Below are 18,977 nucleotides of genomic sequence, written 5' to 3' on the forward strand. Positions count from 1 at the left end.
TAATTAATCAAGGACAGAAAACGGCATCGACGTCCGAAACAAAACCAGGAGGAACAAATGAAAAAACAAAGTGGAAAAAAAAGAGGAAAAATCCGAAAAAAACCCCCAACCGAACAAAAATCCCCTCTGTAACTCAACACCCAAAAGCAAAAAAAGGGGAAAAAAACCAAAAAAAACACAAAAAAACCGAAAAAAAACAAAACAAAACAAGAAGACATGGAATGTGTGGGGCTGAAAATCGGGGTCTGAAAGGGAGGAGGGCTGTGACTTCCCCAGGGAGGTGCCCCCCCGCCCGCGGCAGAACACAGGGTCCAGCCTCCTTGCCCAGCACTCCAGAACCCAGGCTGCGGGTTCGAGGTGGCCACGGAGGTGAGATCCTCAAAGAAGAACCTTCGGGACAAACCAGCCCAGTCCTCGTCTCAGACAAGCTGAGCACACAGCAAGGCAATTCTTCCCAACCTCAGAGTCTCACAGAAAACCTCTCCAGGCAGAGGTGGGCGAGCTGATGTAGTTGAATAAGCCCGATGGGCCTTGGGGAGGTCCTTCGGGTGCCTCGATTTCTTCATCTGTGAAATGGAGCTAACTGGAGACATGCTCAGAAGGCCATTAAGTCGACCGAGGAAAAGCCCAGCACATTGAAGGTACTCAACCTGGGCATGGGGCCAGCAAAATTTCCTTCTGGCCTTCCAGGGTTGGGCAGAGGGGGAAGATCAGCTAGATTCTCTACCTTAAGGGAGTCTGGGATGAATTCATTAAAAAGGAAGCAGAATTTCTGTAGACTCCCCATGTCTCTTTATCCTTTCCAACGTGGTGTGGCAGGAATCTCTAGTGCCCATTTTGTGGATGAGGCAGGGGAGGCTCAGAGAAGTGATAGAGCCGGCTGGCAGACACCAAGAAACTGGTGGGGCCAGAGCTCAAAGCCAGGACTGCCCGGTCCCTGAGTCTTCTCTCGCCATGGCAAGTAGCAAGAATTACAGCCAAGTGTCTCTTCTTGGCACCTGGCTCTTGCAAATTCATGTGTCTTTACCTTCTGGGGACAGCAAAGAGTGCAAAAGTACCCCATCATCTATATATAACTATCAACTGAATAATAACCAGGGACCACCAGTTGAATACTATCCAGCGGTCATTACAACAAATGTCCAGAAGCCATTAGTAAGATACTCAGACAGAAAGGGATTATTGGAATATCAAAAAGAGTAAGTGCTAGCTTTAGGATTTGAAGGTTAACGATGAGCCAAATTTATCCCCGTGTAATAAGGCTCAACATCTTGGCCCACAGATCCCAGTCACATCTGAACTTATCTTAAAATATCTGGAATATACCTCTAGCTTTTTTCAGAAGCAGGGACAAGCATCTATCTTGAACACATAAAAGACCTGAGGTATAGGATTGCTAATTCTAAGTCTACTAAATATGGAAGGGCATTTATCAACAACGGTCATTTTAGTGCTCACAATCCTGAACATGGCCAGCAGCCACCAGTTAAATGGATCTGTCAATAGGATGTAAAAGCTGACAAACTCTGCCTACGGCTTTCTCATTCACCTTATCTGCTTTGAAGGGTAGACTGTAGGAGGAGGGCTGGTTTGCCACAAGTTTGGGGGGGATCACATCCATCGGCACTAGGTGGCTCAGAACCCCCTTGGGGGTTGCACTAAGCCTCCGGGCAACCTTCCAGGCAGCAAGGGCGGGTGGCTGACCGCTGTGTTCTGCCCAGTTTGGTGCTGACACCCACCCACGACATCTTTCCACCCCTGGCTGCAAGCTTGAGGTGCGGGTTAGAAAGTAAGGTGGGCACAGAGCCCACAGGACGGAGTGGCCCCACGGGACCCCCGCCCCCAATTACCGACCTGAATGGAGGGTCCAGGCAGGTTATAAGGGGACCACACCAGCCTTGGTCCTCAGCACGCTCCAGCTGGCTCTCGTTTCCAGCTCTTCTCGTCACCGAGTAGCCGGGGGTCCCAGCGGGGAGGACCCGCATGGGTGAGGGGGTCAGGAGGGTGGGCGGTGGGGGGGTGGCAGGTTGGGGGGGGTGGGTCGCTTCAAACCCCGATTCACATGGAAAAACAACTCAAAAACCGTCAAAGCAACCGGGAGACGACCCCTCCCCCAGGCAGGAAGAGGCAGAAACTCAAAAACCAAAGGGGGTGGGGTTCGGGGGAGAAAGGTTGGGGAGGGGTGAGGGAAAACTCAAAAGTGAGGTGGTCTGGTGGAAGCACTAGGTAGGGAACTCGACAGTGTCAGACATCTCAACGATTCGGCAAGCCGCAGCTCCAAGGGAGGGAGGGGAGCTCTGCCTGGCATTTTGGGGTGAGGGGAGTTGCGGGTACCCCTCCAAACCCCAAAATGAGGATGCGGGTTGGGGGGGAGAGATGCCAAGAAGTTCCGCAGCCCCCACAGGCTCACCGAAGCTTAGATTACACCGGTCCTGGGAAGGGAGGGGGTCCGGGCCTGGTTCCGAAGCCCGGTTCTCAGCCCCTCTGTCGAACCCCAGCCTGTGGCCCGGGGGGCGGGGCGGGGGGGCGAGTACAGCCCCGTGGCCTGCCTTGGGCATCTTCCTGCTCCTGCCCCCTTTCCGCCATCCTGCCTCCTCCCTCCCACGGCCAGCTCCCTCCGCCATCAAGGTAGCGTGCAAGGCCTGGAGGGACCTGGCTGGAGCCGGGCCCACGGGCTGACCAGCAGCCTCGGCAAGCTGTTAGCATTTTTAGCTGGACGTTTCGCTGCCACTGTCGACACTGATTTCATTTTCCTTTTTTTGGGACCCTCTCCCTTGCCCCACTTTTTTTGGGGGGGGGAGGGTTCTAGCAGAAAAATGGGATTGACATCTTGCCAATTGAATGACTTCCTCACGCCCCCCTCCCCTTCACTGCGGCCGCCAGAGACGTGGGGCTTTCCAAATGACAAGGTGTAATCTAATGTTCCCCTCACTCCCCCCCAGAACACAGGAAAAAGCAATGCAAAGGGAGTGAGGCAGGCAGCAGGCGAGAGGGTCTAGAGCTCAGTGTTCCTGCAGAACGCCCCCTCCCGGCCGCCCCACCCTGGAGCCCCCTCTCCCCTTGGGATGACGGTGGGATGAGGAGAAGGGCTGGGTCCTATCAGGGTCCTGTCGGGGGTCTTGGGGGCGGGCAGAGGGAGGCGCGGCCAGGCGTGATCAGCAGGAACTGGGGAGCTCACCAACATACCCCAGTGCAAGCCTTTCTGGAGCTACGGGAGGCGGGGGGGTGGGGGGGCAGGGGCGTGGCCAGAAGTCAGGAAAACACCTAGAGGTCCTACCCACTGGTCTGACATGGCTCGGGGGCCAGAGGTTTAATTTTCAAAACCACCTGTCCTGGGGTGTCTGGGTGGCTCAGTTGTTAAGCGTCTGCTTTCGGCTCAGGTCATGATCCCAAGGTGCTGGGATCGAGCCCCCACATCGGGCTCCCTGCTCAGCGGGGAGCCTGTTTCTCCCTGTCCCTCTGCCTGCTGCTCTGCCTACTTGTGCTCTCTCTCTCTCTCTCTGTCAAATAAATAAATAAAATCTTAAAAAAAAAAGGACGGGTCACAGAGAGAGCTCCGGGGACTACCCGGAAATTGGGGCAGGCTAAACCCACTGGGCATTCAGTCTGGTTCCTGGGCTCAGAAGTCAAGACCTGTCACTGAAATGTCCCAGCCCCACCTGACCTCCTCCCAAATCCTAAAGGTATCCTGAGTCCCTGGAAGGCGGACCGCTCTTCCCCATGCCCCCAGCTCGCTGCGAGTTCTCCCGGCCGGCCCTCACGCCGTCAGGCTCACCAGTTAACTGGGTCCCGCGCGCCATGGTTCAACGACGCTACGTCGCTAGACCAAGGGGTAAAGACACCACCTTTGGCCACTAAAGTGAGATCCTAAAGCTTTACAATGTTGAAGAGACAAACAAGAAAATTAACAGCCAGGGAGAATGAAAGTGCACCCCCTTCCCACCTTGTCAAAAGCCTGAGCTGCATCTTCCCCAGGGGAGTTCTGGAAGTGGAATGAAAAACGGGGCTCGGTTTGGACATCGTGGTGGGCCTTTGCATCACAGAGATCCGTTTCCAGAGGGGAAGGGCCCCATCTGAACATCCTGCCCCTGGAACCAGCCAGCAGGATCAGCAGAAGTGAAGCTGGGTGACGGGGAGTTAGAGTTCAGCTGGGGGCAGGGACTCCGGGCAGCCCCCCGCTTGTGGCTCAGGCTGCCCTAGCAACTATGCAAACGCTTGTAGCTTTCAGGGCGGAACAGGGCAGGTGGCCCCCCTCTTCCGGCAGGGCTGGTGCTTCTTAGCAAGGTAGCTCAGCACCTGAACTGGGCCTGTTTTTTTTTCTTTTTTTTTTTTTTGGCCTCTTGGACTCTCTGGCCACCGAACTCTCTGGCAGAGTGACAGGGGGCTCTTGGATGGCCACTGATCTCACAGAAATTGGGTTGGAACCAGGAGAAAATGAAGTCACAGTATGGGTTCAGAAAAAAGCACCAGCAAAAAATGAGATCAGAGCACATGAATTCGCTTCGGCCCTACAATTCTTTTCAGAGTGGTTTGCCGTAGCCGTCTTACTCCAACAGCGGATCTGCAAGGTACAGCATGGGCCAGATGAAGTCCCCAAAGGAGGGAAGGGACTGCTTGACCTCTTCCCTTCTCTGCTCTCCAGTAATCCCACCAGCGATCTGTTAGGCGTCGTGCACTACACAGGGCACTTGAGCATTAATTAGCTCAACGGAATCCTCCCAACTCCCCTATGAGCTAGTGCGGGGATGACCCTTCTTGAGCAGATGAGAAAACGGGACCCCGAGGTATCTGGTGTCTAGCCCAAGGTCACACGGTCCAGGGAGGGGCAGAGGCGGGGTCTGAATCCAGGCGGGCCAGAGCCCAAGACCCTCGGTAAGCTCTCAGCTCTAATTCTCTGGGACCAAGCTTTGCCGGAGGGGCTCAGAGACCCTCTCCTCTATTTTTTGGAGCTCTTCTGTGGGCTGGCCTGGCAGCTCTCATCCTGGGTTCAAAAGGAGGCAGGAGAAATCAATCTCTTCTTACTGCATGTAAGTCCTCTTGCCCTGGACTTCCCAGTAAGTGGGAGAGATTAGGGAAGGAAGGTGAGCGACAGGAGGGTCCCGGGAAACGGTGGCCCCAGTAGCCCGGCCTCGTCTCTCAACTCTCACCTATGTTGGTTAGTCAGCTGAGGGGTCAGGGGCTAGAAATTTAGATTTTTTTTCTTTTTTTAATTTGGGGTTGGAGTGGTTATTCTCGAGGGCTTGCCTTTCTTCAGGGAGGGAGAAGATGGGAGTCAGCATCTCCGAATCTCCAAAGGTTTGCAGGACAGAGATGCTCTGGTAGGGGTGGGGAAGGGAGGGTGGAGACAGAGAGAGACAGAGACAGAGAGAGGGAGAGAAAGAGAGAGTGAAAGCAAGGGAGAGGCAGGCAGTTGGAGAGCTGGGGAGGCAGAGAGAGAAGGGGGAGAGGCTAGGTCCAAAGTTCCCCTGGGTTTTCTCCAGAATTCCACAGTTCTGATGCTCGGGTACTCAGAAAGTGACCGTGCTGTGTTGCTGGACAAGACTCCCGCGACTGGGGCCGAAGCCCGTGAGGAGGTGGAGGGAGCGGCCAACGTCGCCTGCGAGGCGAAGGCATAGCACTGACGGCGGGATAACAGCCTGTGCCTTTCTCCCGAAGTCGGTCATGCTACATTTCCTGACAGACGGTTCTGGGTTTGTGCCCACGCCAGCTGCCATCTTGAGTGCGGCCGATGAGCCAAGCATGCATTGTTACGAGAGGATGACCCAATGTCAGGCAGCCACTTCCCATGTCTGGACTGCCGCTCTGGTGAACAGGGACTCGAAACGCTGGTTGCCCACTTAGCTGCGCTTCAAAGGCCTGTTTTCTGGGTCGTTTGGGAGAGAGGGAGGCAGTCTCAAGCCGAAGCGGAAAGGCGGGAACGTGTCTGCTTAAGCCCCCTTCCAACATGGCTACCCTGGGAGGCTGAGGTGTCAGCTCTGGGGCAAAGGGGCCTGGCCAGCGAGGCCGGGCAAATGGGGCTGCTCTCCCCACACACCCCACCATCTGTCTACGTCACCTCCCTTGTGCCCTTGAGCCCGGGCGGTCACTTTCTGCCCCAGCATCCCAGCTGTGGGACCCCTACCGCCCCCCTGGATGGTAGCTGGGACAGGAACACTGGCTTTTAAGTCACAATGCGTTTGGAGAACAACCACAGAACAGCTCAGCCCAAGGAACTGAAACCAAATAGCACGTAAACACGAGACAGAACCAAAGACGAAACGCTCTGGGGGAGAAGGGGACCAGGGTGAACGGGGATGGGAGGGGGAAAAAAAAACGAACTGATCGGTTTTTTCCCCCCCAAAACAAAACAAAACAAAACAAAACAAAAAAAACCAAAAAGAATCGTAATAATAATTAAATGAAAGAAAGAAATACGAAGGAAACCAAAGGAGAAAAACGGAACAGGAGACGAGAAAACACTCCAACAGAAGGCGCTGGGAATTCACCAAACCAAACCGACAAGAGTGGCATGCAGAGAAATTGTTACATTCTCCCGGCATGCATCAGGCCCAAGTTACCATGACGACGAGGAGTGCAAAAAACTTAGCAACAACATTACCAACGGATGCATAGAGGCGACCACAATGCAAGCATCGCATGTGTGCGGCCGGCCCTAGGCCGGGCTGGGCGCGGCTGAAATTTTCGTGTCTTTCTGGGTTTTTGCTCTCGCTTGGCGGTTTTTTTTTTGTTTTGTTTTGTTTTGTTTTGTCCGCTTCGTGCTTACTACTCGTATTCCGTCATTTACTGACTTGTTAGCTCTCTGGCTCTCGTTTTCCGTGTGCGTGTCGGCGTGCGTGCGCGCGTGTGCGTGTCTGTGTGCGTGTCGTGTGTGTGCGTGTCACTTTCGGAATGTAAAAATGTGGGTAAAGAAAGTAAAAAAGAAAAAAACACACCAACCTTCTCGAAGCTCTGAGGGAGGTTATGGGGGTTGGATGCAGAACACAATGACATGGGGAGAAGAGAAAAAATAGGGGAGATACAGAGAGTAAAAAGAGGACTTCCCAAGGCTAAAAGCTGCAATAGTTTGTTGTTTTTTCTTTAAACCAAAAAAAAAAATTAAAATTAAAAAATAAAAAAGAACAGCAATGACCTTTTTTTTCTTTTCTTGACATATTACATTCGTCTTCTACGATTTTTTTTTTTTTTTTAAATTCATTTCTGGAGCGTCTGAGACCCAGGCAAAGATTGGGAGGCTGGACCCCCCAAAAGATCAGGGGCTCATGCTGGGGGACCCCACCTCCAGGGGAATGAGGACATGGGGGGTCCCCTCCCTTGCTGCACCCTCGCTAGAGGCCTCCCCCCCACCCCATGCCTGCTGTCCACGCGCTCTCCTCGAACCCTGCCAGACTTACACACCCCCATCCCAGGTGTTTGCAGAGAAATAAGCAGGTTAGACGAAGACCAGTCAGCGGGAGCCGTGGACGCGCTAAAACTCACCAGCGGTGCCACAGCAGTGGGTCGGTGTCTGCCCCCTGCCCACCCCGGCGCCCACACCCCCGTTCCCTCCCCACCACGAGGCCTCCTCCTCAGAGACAGATGTCAAACCCAAGGTGCAGAACCAAGGAGCTGCTTTGGGGGGGCCTGGTGGGGCTGTGCTCGGTGGGGACCAAGCAGGGAGAGTCTGTAGTGGGGGGTGGGGAGGAGCTTCCCGCCTCCCAGCTGGAGAATGGCGGGGGCTTGGTGCCTCGTGTGGGGGAAACTGAGGCCCGGAGACGTGTGGGTGCGGTCAAGGACACAGGGCCCATCAGGGCAATCCCGGGGCTCGAAGGGGGGCCCTGTTTCCTGGCGGCAGAAGCTGTTTCTGCCACGGATCTGATCAGAAACAGCCACGGGGAGGCGGGAGAGGAAGGAAAGCAAAGGGAGGAGGAGGAGGCAGGTCACAGTTTCTGGAAGACCCGAAGAGAACCAACACAGGGCTAAGAGGGGTTGACCCAGGCCTCTGGGGACAAGGGGAGGCTCCCCCCGCCTCCGGCGCCTCTGAAGGGACACCAAGGGTCTGAGAAGGAAGTCTGTGTAGACGCTCCCCAGGGCCGCCTTGGGGGATGGGGGTGGGGCGCTGGGACAAGGACCCGGTCTCCCGGGCATGACGAGAGCGACCAGCCTCGCTGGCGTGCCGTGCCGGCCGCGGCCTGACGGGGTGCCGAGCCCCAGGCCCGCGTGCCTGCCGTGGCCCCGGCCTCGCTCGGGCCGACACGAGTCCTTTCCTGAGGGCGACCAGGAGACAAAGAGCACCGGGCTCTGGGACAGCCGAAGGTGCAGGGGCCGGCGGGGGGCGGCCTCAGAGACCCCCCCCCAGCTCCCGGATCGAGGGCGCTGGGGGGGGGTGAAGCGGGGAGCTACGAGAGGCCACGGAGTCTGGAGAAGCGAAGCAAGCACACAGCAAAGGGGGGGCACGGCACGACACACCACAGAAGCCGACTCGGATGGGCGGGCGGGGGCGGGGTGGGGCGGAGGCCTGCAGGCTCCCCCAGCCCTGTGGGCCCCAGACTGACCCCCTTGGCCCTGCCCCGTTCCCTCCTGCCTCCCCGCCAAGTCCTACAGCCCCTGGGGTGTCCGTCCCAGGCACGGGGGTGGTGGGGGTAAGCAGCCCCCATTGTAGAGGTCAAGAAACTGAGGCCCAGAGACGGACGCCGCCTCACCCAAGGTCCTGCTGGGACCAGGGGGTGGGGGTGGGGGCCCTCCTGCTCGGGTCTGCAGGGAACAGGGGAGCCCGGAGGCTGTGAGCCCAAGGAGGGAGGGGGGAACGGGACAGGACGGGTCCCTGCCTTCGACCTGGACACGGCGTTCCCTACCTCGTACGTAGAGGTTGGCGGGGGAGGAGTAGCGCACGCCGGCGCTGTTGGTCGCCACGCACTCATATTTGCCTTGGTCTGTCTCCTCGCTGCTCTCGATCTGCAGGGCCCCTGGGGGGAGAGGGGAGAAAGCCTGGCCAGTCAGGGAGGGCCTGGGCCTGGGCCGGGCAGGCTGCCCCAGAGCCCCGCGCCCCCTGTCTCTTGTTCGGTCTGGGCCAGAGAGAGGCAGATGAAAGAGATCAGTCAGCCTGGAACCCCCGCTGGGCTGCGGGTCCCCTGGCTCGTCTCCCCACCGCCCCGCACTCCAGCCTCGCCCAGCACCAGCCTAAACGCACTGCACTGTCCCGCCCAGCCCTCCCTGCTCACTGGGAAACCAGGCGGAGCGCCCGGCTGGTGTTTTAGAAATGACCGCCAGGTTTAACTGCGGAGCTGGAGAGGCACGTGGGCCCTCCAGGCAAAGGGGACTGAGTCGGCCTTCATAAGCCTCAGCAGTCATCCGCGAGACCCTGGGGCCTCGGGGCGGCCCCAAGAGACGTGCGAGTTCAGGAAGCTGCGGGTTGTCCCCCTGGTTTCAGCCGGTGCCCATGTGTAAATGAACACGGCCGGGGCTCCTCGAGTGCGTGTGCAATGACAGATCTCAAAGCCGGCAGCGCCCGTAAAGAGAGACGAGGTTGCCTTTCTTTAAGCCTAACTGAAACGTCAGGACTGGGCTCCCTCTCACGTTAGCTAAGGTGAAGGATGTTGAGATGACACACATCAGGTGTGTTTGAAATCAAAAACTTGGACTAAAGCCTCCTGCCCCTGAAACGGATTGAAGAGGAACTTAAATTTCCCCCTGGATTCCCCCAATGTCATCTAAGCAAGTCCGAATTCACCCACCTGCGCTAGAACCACGGGCCTGGATTCAGGATCCTGGTGCTGAGGAGTAATCAAATGAACTTCCTCAAGAGTGTTTGCGACTACGGTCCTACACCCAGGGCCATGGCACTCCCGGGTTAATGGGGGAAACTCTGCGAGTGTTTGAAACCAGCGATCTGAATGAAAACCTCGAATACCCAACAAGCCAGGATCAAAGAATCCGATGGTCATGAGCAAATAAAACTTTAAAGAAGAAGCCAATTGCCTCAAGTATCCTTAAATTCACGGGCCCCAATCAAAGGTCTTAATGCCTCTGAGTATATGAAATTAGGGCTGATTTCCCCCCTCTCTGTTTGAAACCACAGGCCCAGATCAAATAGGTTCCTTCCCACGAACATAGAAAAAGGAACGAACCTTCTCCAGACTGTGTGAAGGCACGGGCCTTGAGCAAACATCGCCGTGCCCATGAGTCAATGAGGAGGCTAACATTTCCCCAGGGATTTCGGAGACCACACGTCTGGGACAAATACTCATTTTCACAAGTAAATGAAGCGTACTGAACCTCCTTAAGGATGTTTAAAATTACAGACCTCAGAAAAGACTCGAACACCCACGAGTAAGTAAATATGAGGCAAATGCTTCCGCAAGTATGTTTGAAATCAAAGGCCTGGGTCACGGTTCTCGTTTTCATAACCAAGGAAAACGGAATCTGAATCCCAGGTATCAGAGTTCCCGGCACCAGGAGTCTGAAAATCCAGTCCAGGCTCCCAAGAAGTCCCCCTTCCCAGCTGTTTGTGGCCGTCCCACAGCAATGACGTGGACCCACAAACGAGGATCCTGGATCAGTTTCTTCGGGGACTATGGAGGCAGGCTCTTCCCCCATTTCCCACACTTCTTTCTTTCCCCCCACCTCAAGGCTCTGAGGAGCAGCAGGCAGCCATTACTGTGACGGCCCAGAGAGGGCCAGGAGCCTGCTCTAGGTCACACAGCATTCCATGGCAAAGCCAGGACCAGACATGGACTCTTCCCTAGGGCTCCCACCCAGGCCTACTCCAGTCTATTTTTCAGCACAGGTGGGGTTGGCCTTTGAGACTGCCTGTCTCTGCTCCATCGGGCTGGACCCTCAGATCTGCAGCATGGGAAGACTGAGGCTGGAGAGAAACAAGGCTGTGCACAGAGCAGCAATCAGCGTCTGGCCCCCAGAGCTCTGGGGGGACATGGAACGTACAGCCCCTCCCCTGAGGCCAGGTGGCCGGCAGGGCAGCCATGGTCACACTCGGCCCCTCGGCCACACACAGCGACAGAGACACAGAACTGGACAGACACTGGGCAGGGTGGCAAGGGGGAAATACGTGGTGCAGCCCCCTATGGAGCCTGGGGGGGGCTGGGGGGGGCAGCGAGAGAGAACGTGAGTGGGCAGGAGGGTGAGGAGAGAGCCTCTTACCTCGGATCGGAGTGCTTTCTGTAAGGGAAGCAGAGAGAGTCAGGTGAATTTCAGAAGGCAGTCCTGGGGGGCCGGGGGGCCCCAGGGAGGCCAGGCTGGGCCACAAGCCAGGCCCGTCCACTCGGCCCCCAGGGGTGGGGGCCTGAGCCAGCCCTGAGGGCTTGTCAGTCAGGAAGACTTCCCCCAGGAGGCGGCAGTCTCCTGGGGAAGGAGGGACTGAGTCCAGAAGGCCGTCTAGGCTGGTCTTAGGGCTGTCCCTACGGCCCAGGGAGGTCTATGGCCTGGTCCGGCCCAGCTGGCTGCCTTCCTTCTGGGCTGAGGGAAGGAGGTCACGGACCTCCCTTTCTTCTTGCCTTCTTGGAAGGGACAGGGAGCCAGGGAGGTCTCGGGAGTCTTGTTAGAGACGGGGGGGAGAGGGGTTAGTGCCCCAGGGCTGGGCATTAATAAAGCAGAGGGAAGGCGTTACAGAGGGACAGGGGAGGGCAGGGAGAGGGGAGCAAGGGCGGCGGGCGGGGCGGGCCCTCCCGTCTCCGGAACCTCCAAAAGGAAAAGAGGAAAGGACAGTCTGCAGGTGAACCTGGGCACTGGGGCAGGGCACACCTCCAGACACACAGAGAAGGCGGTCCTGGCTTGGAGATCATACGCCCAGCTCACCGTCCTGGGAGAGATCCGGCCCCTCTCTCTCTGAACCCAGAACAAGTGGAGCCCGGGGACCCAGAGGCCAGGGCAGAGCGAGGGAGAACACAGCTCCTTCCGCCCGGTGCAGGCAAACTGACGGGCGAACGGGTGCCCGGAGGGGCCAGCAAACTGTTACACTGTGAGTCAGAGGCAGGGGTGGGCTGTGAGCCCAGCTCTCCGGCCTCCCATACTTCTGTATTACCTCTTCGGGAATCCGCAACCCAACAACCCAACGAGACCCCTTTCTCCTCTTTACTTGGGAGGAAATGGGAATTTGCCTAAGGCGGCAAAGACTAGGTGGGGCAGGAATCCAGAGGCCACAGAACAGGACCTCCCAAGATGGCCAAACAGCCCAAGGCCACCATACTGAGAGGGGAGGATATACCTCTGGGGTATTAAAAGTGGTTCTGCTGCTTAACCTGCGGAAGAGAAGGAACTTCCATGGGACTAGAGCAGTCACTCTCACTCTAGTAAGAATCAGCCCAGCATTCAGTCTCAGGGCATTCAGGCTGCATGTTGACAAAAGAGGAAGTGCCCCATGCCAGCCCAGCTGGGAAGTCCTCTCTCCCCCTCAGACCCAGCTCCCAAACTTCTGTAAGTTCCCCATTTTCCGGCAGTGTCAAGGCTGGGGGATTGTTAGGTGCAAAACTTCACTAGCCCGAGGATTCCACTCATTTTTCCTTAGTCCCCATTCTGGGGTCTGACTGGCCTCTTGTGGCCTTGTGTTTTTTCCTCTTTTCCCTTTGGTCTCTTCTCTCTGCAGCCCCCTGGTGCCTGACGGGGGAGGGCCACGGGTGGCTGGTGGGGGAGGGGGTCGTTAGTAAACATGCCACGTGGAGTGGGTCACCGTTACTGTCACAGTGGCTGTTAGTCTGGGGGGAGGGGGCGGGGGAGGAAGGGAAGAAAGAGGGGGACGTTAGTTGTTGACGTGGGAACAAATGAGACTTACCAAAGGTTTCTGAACGTTTACAACAGAGGGACAAGAAAAGAGAACAGGATCGTTAACGGGCGCTGTGCAGAAGCCTGTGTCCTCACCGGGACGGGGGCGGGGAGGGGAGGGGAGGGGAATCATCAGATGTTTTAAGATCAATAAAGCAGCGGACGTTCGTTGAGCACCTAGTCTGTGCCAGGCATCTGGTCACCAGCCCCAGCGAGGAGGCGCATTTCATGGCCGCGAGACCCAGAGAAAGAGACCTGCTCTAGGACACAGCGGATGCTGGCTCAGGAGCTGGGCCCCGGGGTCCGCGCTCTTCCCTCTACTGGGGGCCCTGAGGGCAGAAGCCAGCAGCGAAACAACCAGATCCTCAGGCTGCCATCAGCCCGCAGCTGAACCCCTCAAGCTGCAAGTAGCCTCAGACAGATGGGAGGGGGGAAGGCTGTCTACCCCCACCCCCCTGCACCCAGGGCAAGGCCCGGGTCTCTCCAGGGAAGAAACCCTACGCTTAACGTCTTCCCCTTCTCAGAGCTTGGGGAGAAGCAGAAAGCAGAGGACGGGCAGATGGACCCTCGGCGGATGCTGATGGGACCCGGCAATAAACGGGGGTGTGAAGAACCACCGGGAGGCCTTCAGGCAGGGCTGGCTCCAGGGCAAGGGGCTGTCCTCAGAGGAAGGGTGGGGAGGAGAAAGCAAAGTGGTATACCCCAACATGTGTAATCGCAGTGGACGGAAACACCCAGGAGGGCATGCGGGCGCGTCCCTATCACGTGTCTGCACACGTGGGGACGGGGGGCATGGCTGGGAGGGACAGTAACGTGGGTGCGTGTGCAGGAGGGAGAAGGCGAGCCCACAGGCAGGTGGCAGGGCCTGCATGGGCCTCCCACGGGCACCGGGAGCCCAGACACAGACACGTGGACTCGTCACGAGGTAGTGCGACAACTGACACCACAATACACACACAGCACCCCTCCCCCCCGACGGACGGACAGACTCACAGAAGGGGCACGCGGGCATTACACTGAGACACAACCATGAAAGCACCCATCCCAAAGGTGACCAAGGCCTTGTGCTCTTCCGACCTGACCGGGACCTGGACACACAAGCTGGACTGCCTCCCTGTGCCCGACAGTCTCAGAGACACTCTCGTCCTGCAGCTCTCTATGGCTCCCCGCTACCTTACCTAAGGCCTCCCGCCGCCTCTGGAGATTCTCACTGCATCAGCACTGGAAATTCTCTCTTGCCTTTGCCTTAGACATCTCTCCTCTCCCCTGGCCTGTCAGGGCCCCACCACATCCTCACTGGACAGGCCCATGGCTCAGGAGACAAGACACTCTCCCTCTGCAACCCTCCATGCCTCCCCACTATCTTGCCTGTCTGTGTCCCATCACATACCCAGTGGTTAGGCTCCCTCGCCACTCTCCACGGCCCCCCTCGCCTCTGCCTGTCCGGACCACACCGTGTCCCCACTGCTGGGGCTTTCCATCACTTGGAACATCTGTGCCTCCTTAGGACTGTGCTGCTTGGGGACTGAAGACACTCTGCCCCTGTGGTGTCTGTAGCTCCCTATCACTGTGCACACTGGGGTCGGTTATCACCCCACTCGGGCACGGACACACTCCCCTCCTATTATCTGCTGTAGCTCCCCGTTACCCCTGCCTGTCCATGCTCCATTATATCCCTGCTGGCTCAGCTCTGAAGACAATCGCCCCACCCTAACCCCCTCCTAGTGGCTACACGTCTCCTCTGCCTTTCTGTCTCCCGTTAGGCCCCAGGGCTTGGGCTCTGGAGACGCCGCCCTCCCCCGCTGCCCCGGAGGCCGCGCACCCTCCCAGCCCCCTGCGCTCACCTGATCGCAGCTGCTTTATGCGCCCGTTGCTGGCACTGGGGTCCACAGGCAGGAAGTCCTTGAACCAGGTGATCTCGGGGTCGGGGTTGCCGCTGGCGGCACAGAGCATGGTAGCCGTGCGCGTCCGCTCCACCACCTTCAGCTGGGGGCCCATGTCGATGTTGGGGAATCCAGGGGGCAGTTGGTCCTCTGAGGGTGGAGACGGGGGAAGAACAGGGCAGGGGGCCGGTTGCCACGTGGCCGACACTGCCAGGGGGCAGGGGACCCAAGTTCAGCCCCTGCCTCGATGGGGCAGCTTCTGTGGCCGCTTGCCACGTGGGGGATGGGTCCCCTGGGAGGGAGTGCCAGGGGCAATGGGGGAGGGGGGCAGGGGACAGAGTGCACAGGGCCAGTCTGCAGCTTCTGGCTTGGGGCCACTCCGCCACCAAGGGGATGGCTGGAGAGGTCTGGGGTGCGGGGGATTCTGAAGGTCACACTTGGGGTGGGGCCCTAGAATGTCACTCCACACCCCATAATGTCCAGGACACCCCCCCACCCGAGAGTGATCCAGCCCGTGTCAGCAGTGACACAGGAAAGACTTGCCCGGCAGAGAAGATGCTGGGTCCTTTAGAGCATCCAGAGCTCATTTTAAAAACATAAACTCAGGCGCCGGGGAGGGGGGCGGGGCCGAGTCAGTGAAGAGTCCACCTCCTCAAGTCATGCTCTCAGGGCCATGGGACCAAGCCCCTTGTGGGGCGTCTGCTTGAGATTCTCGCTCTCCCGCGCCCTCTGCCCCTCACCCCATTTTAAAAAAACAAGAAGCAAATACAGACATCCGTAAACGGAAGCCCACTACGCTTGCGCCGTATGCCTTTCCAGTCCGGTCCTCACCTCCTGGGGGGACCCAGATCCTGGCCCACACTGCCCCACCAGCCTCGGCGGCCCCGTTCCGAGCCACCTTCACACTCTCTCTGTCTAGCCACACACACCTCACTGCTCCTCAGAGAGGTCAAGCTCCCTCCTGCATCCCCCTCGGCCTCCGTCTCTGCACCCAGGTGCCCTCAGGCTGGCATGCAGCGGAGCCACACACCTCCCGGACCCCAGCATATCTGAGGCCAACTCTATCCTGTTGTGCCTATGTCACCCCCACACCCCCACGGACCAACGCCGGGCCTGGCATACAGTAGGCGCTCAATAAATGCATGAAAAGCTCAGTTCCGGTTGCTGTTAACCCACCAGAGTCCCCACGCCTCCAGGCCTCAGTGCCCCCATGCGCTGGCCAGGGTCTGGCTTCCCTCCGTGGTAAAGGGGGTGGGAGGACCACCAGAAGGAGAAAATGCCCCTTGTGTCTGGTGCCCGGCAGGAACGTGGTCACGGGCATGCCTGAGAACCTCACCAGACTCCATGACCTAATTGAGCTGGCGTCACGCCAGGGAAGGGAAGCAGCTCAGGGGGCCACCTGCTCCCCCACCCCCACACTCCCCCTCCAGCACCTGACTCCGGGTGCCTTTTGTTCTGATCCGGAACACCCCTAGGTCCACTGTGGCCCTGCCATCCGCAATGGACAAAGGATTCCCCAGGGCCAGGGACGAGGCTCCTTGGTGCGAATTTAAACACCCACTCGCTCCATCACAGGCCAAAAGGAGCCCCCCCTCCCCCAGCAAATTCACACTGAAGCCTGAACCCCAGGACCTCACGGACTTTAAAGGGGGTGATTAAATTACAATGAGGCCACTGGGGTGGGTCCTAATCCAATCTGACGGGTGTCCTTGCAAGGAGGGGAGACGGGGACACAGACGTGCTGAGGGACAAGCACATGAGGACAGGGGGAGAAGACAGCTGCCCGCATGCCTAGGAGAGAGGCCCCAGGAGGGACTGGCCCCGCCAACACCCCAGCCTCAGACTTCCAGCCCCCCAGGACCAGGAGAGAATATATTATTTAAGCTGCCAGATGGTTGGACTCAGTTACAGCAGCCCTGGCAAACCCATGTGATTCCCACCCTGATCCTGATGGCCAAGTGACAGCAAAACTGATCACGGGTGCGGGCTGGTGAAACTGAAGGTGAACTTGCAGGAACGCGGGGGGTACAAAGCCTATGAGGCGGGGTGCCCCGTGGCCACCCTCCAGAGACCCCTGACCCTCAGCTCCGCATCTCCGGTTTCCATGCACCGTGCCCTAGAGGAGGAATGCGGAGCGGCTCGGAGCAGCATGGGGCTGGCGCCAACTTAACCAGCTATCAACAGGGCCACATTATCTACACGCTGGGCCACCCACAGGAACCAAAACAAAGTCCAGACACACTGCTACGTGGACAGGTTGAGAGTGAAAGATGGTATAGATGAAGGGTCAAAAACTACTGTCCCGAGGCCAAACCCGGCCCTTGGCTTGTTTTTGTCAATAAAGTTTTACTGGCACACGGCCACGTCCCTGTGTCCACGTCATCTACAGCAGCTTTCCGGCTACAACGGCAGAGCTGAGAAGCTGGGACAGAGACTCGGCTGCGGAGTCAAACACATTTCCTCCCTGGTGTGTTACAGAAAAAGCTGGCTGTCTTCTGGACCAGACGACGCTTATCTGCGCGCAGGGAAACGACACACAGAGGTCCTGAAGGAGCAGGGGTCTTGGTGGGTGCTCTGGGGCACGGGACTGGGGGACTGACGAAGAGGCGGGCGAGAGACCACCATGCGAGAGAGAGCGGAACTCCGGGCACACCACTGGGGGAGGGGTGCTTGGAGGGCCAAGTGCCCGTCCCAAGTCCTGAGCACTTTGTACCAAGCACTCGACAGGCAAGTTGCCATGCCCTCCTCCAAGATGGGACCTGTTTCACAGAGGGGGAAACTGAGGCTCAGTTTCAGCAGCTCTAGTGCATACAGCCAGACACAGACAGGCTGTGATTCATACCCAGGCCTGGCTAAGCCCAGAGGAAGCTGGGCCGGACCAGCTTGGGCAGCTCCCACCCCCAATCTGGGGACTGGACCTACTCAAGTCTGAGGAGGAGGGGCTGGACCCTGTCCCAGGTGGGTCAGGCCCTGATTGTCCTTCCTGGGCCTGAGGCCTGAAGCCCACAGGTGGTTCTGATTGGCTACCCATGACGTCAATGGAGGTTAAGGCCAAAACAACCCGGCCTGGCTTCTCGGCGCTCCAGGCCTGCATGTGCGCGCCTGCTCACCCCAGAAGGCGGCCACGCCCCACGCGAGTTCACACGTGAGCACTTACCCTGTGTGCCTGCGGCCCCGGGGGGCCCCACCACTGCGCGCGTGGGTGGCAGCCAGCGGTGGGGTGGGGGGGCCTGGGTACCGAGAGCTCCTAATTAAACAAAAATGTTCATCGCGTACCACATTGTGCCCGATTCCTCGGAGTTTAATTAAAACAACAGCAAGGGAGGCGTGAGCAGGGTCCACAATCAGAGGGCGGGGGAGGGAGGCAGGCAGAGCTGGGCCCAGAGCTGGGCCAACGGTAGGGAGAGCCCTGGGACTCAGGGCCGCGGGAGGACAGGCGCTCCTGGACAGGCGCTCCTGGGTCAAAGGCCCGGGGCTGGGAATCCAGCCCAAGCACCACGTCCTCCAGGCGGCCAGAGAACAGAGCAAAGCCAAGGAGGCCTTGATGGGGGCGGGGGTGGGGGGGGGTTGCAGGGAGCACAGACGGCTCTTTCCCAGACTCCCAGCCACTGGGCGGTTAATAGATTCACAGCATGTCCTTTTAACTCTCTGAGCGCTCACAATGGAGGCTGGCACGAGGGAGCGGGAGGCAGGCTGTTCCGTCTGTGCCCGGGAAAGGTCAGGGCAAGCCTATCTGCTGGGAATAGGCGAGGCGGGGCGGGCCAGGCCCGGGGCGAGCAAGCTCCCTGCCCCTCTCCTCCCCGCAGCCGGACAGGCTCCAGGACCCACACGGAGGAAACTATGGGGCCTCTTGTTAAGCAGCCTGGATGTGCAGAGCGCTCGGAGGGAGGGACCCTGCGCAGGCTGCACCCCAGGTCCAAGAAGAAGTGCCCTGGGGGCCAAGGTTCCGCCCACCCAGGCTGTGTTGCCCTGGTGAGGCTTTAGCATGCCAGCCCGGGAGCCCCAGAAGGGCTGGTGGCAGCCGCCCCCATAAACTTGGAGTATGGTCAGTGATGCTTGGGGAGCTGGAGTCAGCCAAGAGCTGGGTCCCTGCGGGAGGGCGGGGTGGGGGGGGCGCAGCCTCTCCCGCGCATGCGCCACCTCCCTGGACCACGTGGCGCCCCCTCGCGGTGAGCCTCATTACTCCCCACCCCGGAGGTCAGGGAGGTGAGGGGCCGCAGCTCCCAGGGGCTTCTTAACTTGCCCAGGGTCCCAGAGCTAGACAGGCTCACACCCCCTTGTCACAGAGCAGGCCGGAGGGAGCAGCGGTGGCGGGGTGGCGGGGGCTGTGACGAGGCTGTCTGA

The 18,977-nt window shown here is 58.6% G+C and overlaps 1 protein-coding gene across 16 annotated transcripts in view; it reads right to left on the reverse strand.

Moving 5' to 3' along the window:
• The window catches only part of PTPRS (protein tyrosine phosphatase receptor type S), a 94,007-nt gene that overhangs the window by 31,359 nt on the left and 43,671 nt on the right, over positions 1–18,977 (reverse strand). For 7 of the 16 annotated variants that reach the window (XM_032307167.1, XM_032307242.1, XM_032307194.1 and 4 more), the window contains exons 5-9: positions 14,595–14,783; positions 12,761–12,769; positions 11,134–11,151; positions 8,832–8,942; positions 6,937–6,948 (exon numbers count right to left, since the gene is read on the reverse strand). In XM_032307167.1, the coding sequence (XP_032163058.1) occupies positions 6,937–6,948; positions 8,832–8,942; positions 11,134–11,151; positions 12,761–12,769; positions 14,595–14,783 (339 nt within the window). The remainder of the gene's footprint in view (positions 1–6,936; positions 6,949–8,831; positions 8,943–11,133; positions 11,152–12,760; positions 12,770–14,594; positions 14,784–18,977) is intronic. The other 9 variants (XM_032307223.1, XM_032307204.1, XM_032307268.1 and 6 more) reach the window with 3 other exon arrangements.

The sequence above is a fragment of the Mustela erminea genome, chromosome 1, assembly GCF_009829155.1.
Source record: "Mustela erminea isolate mMusErm1 chromosome 1, mMusErm1.Pri, whole genome shotgun sequence".
In the NCBI taxonomy this organism is placed as follows: Eukaryota; Metazoa; Chordata; class Mammalia; order Carnivora; family Mustelidae; genus Mustela; species Mustela erminea.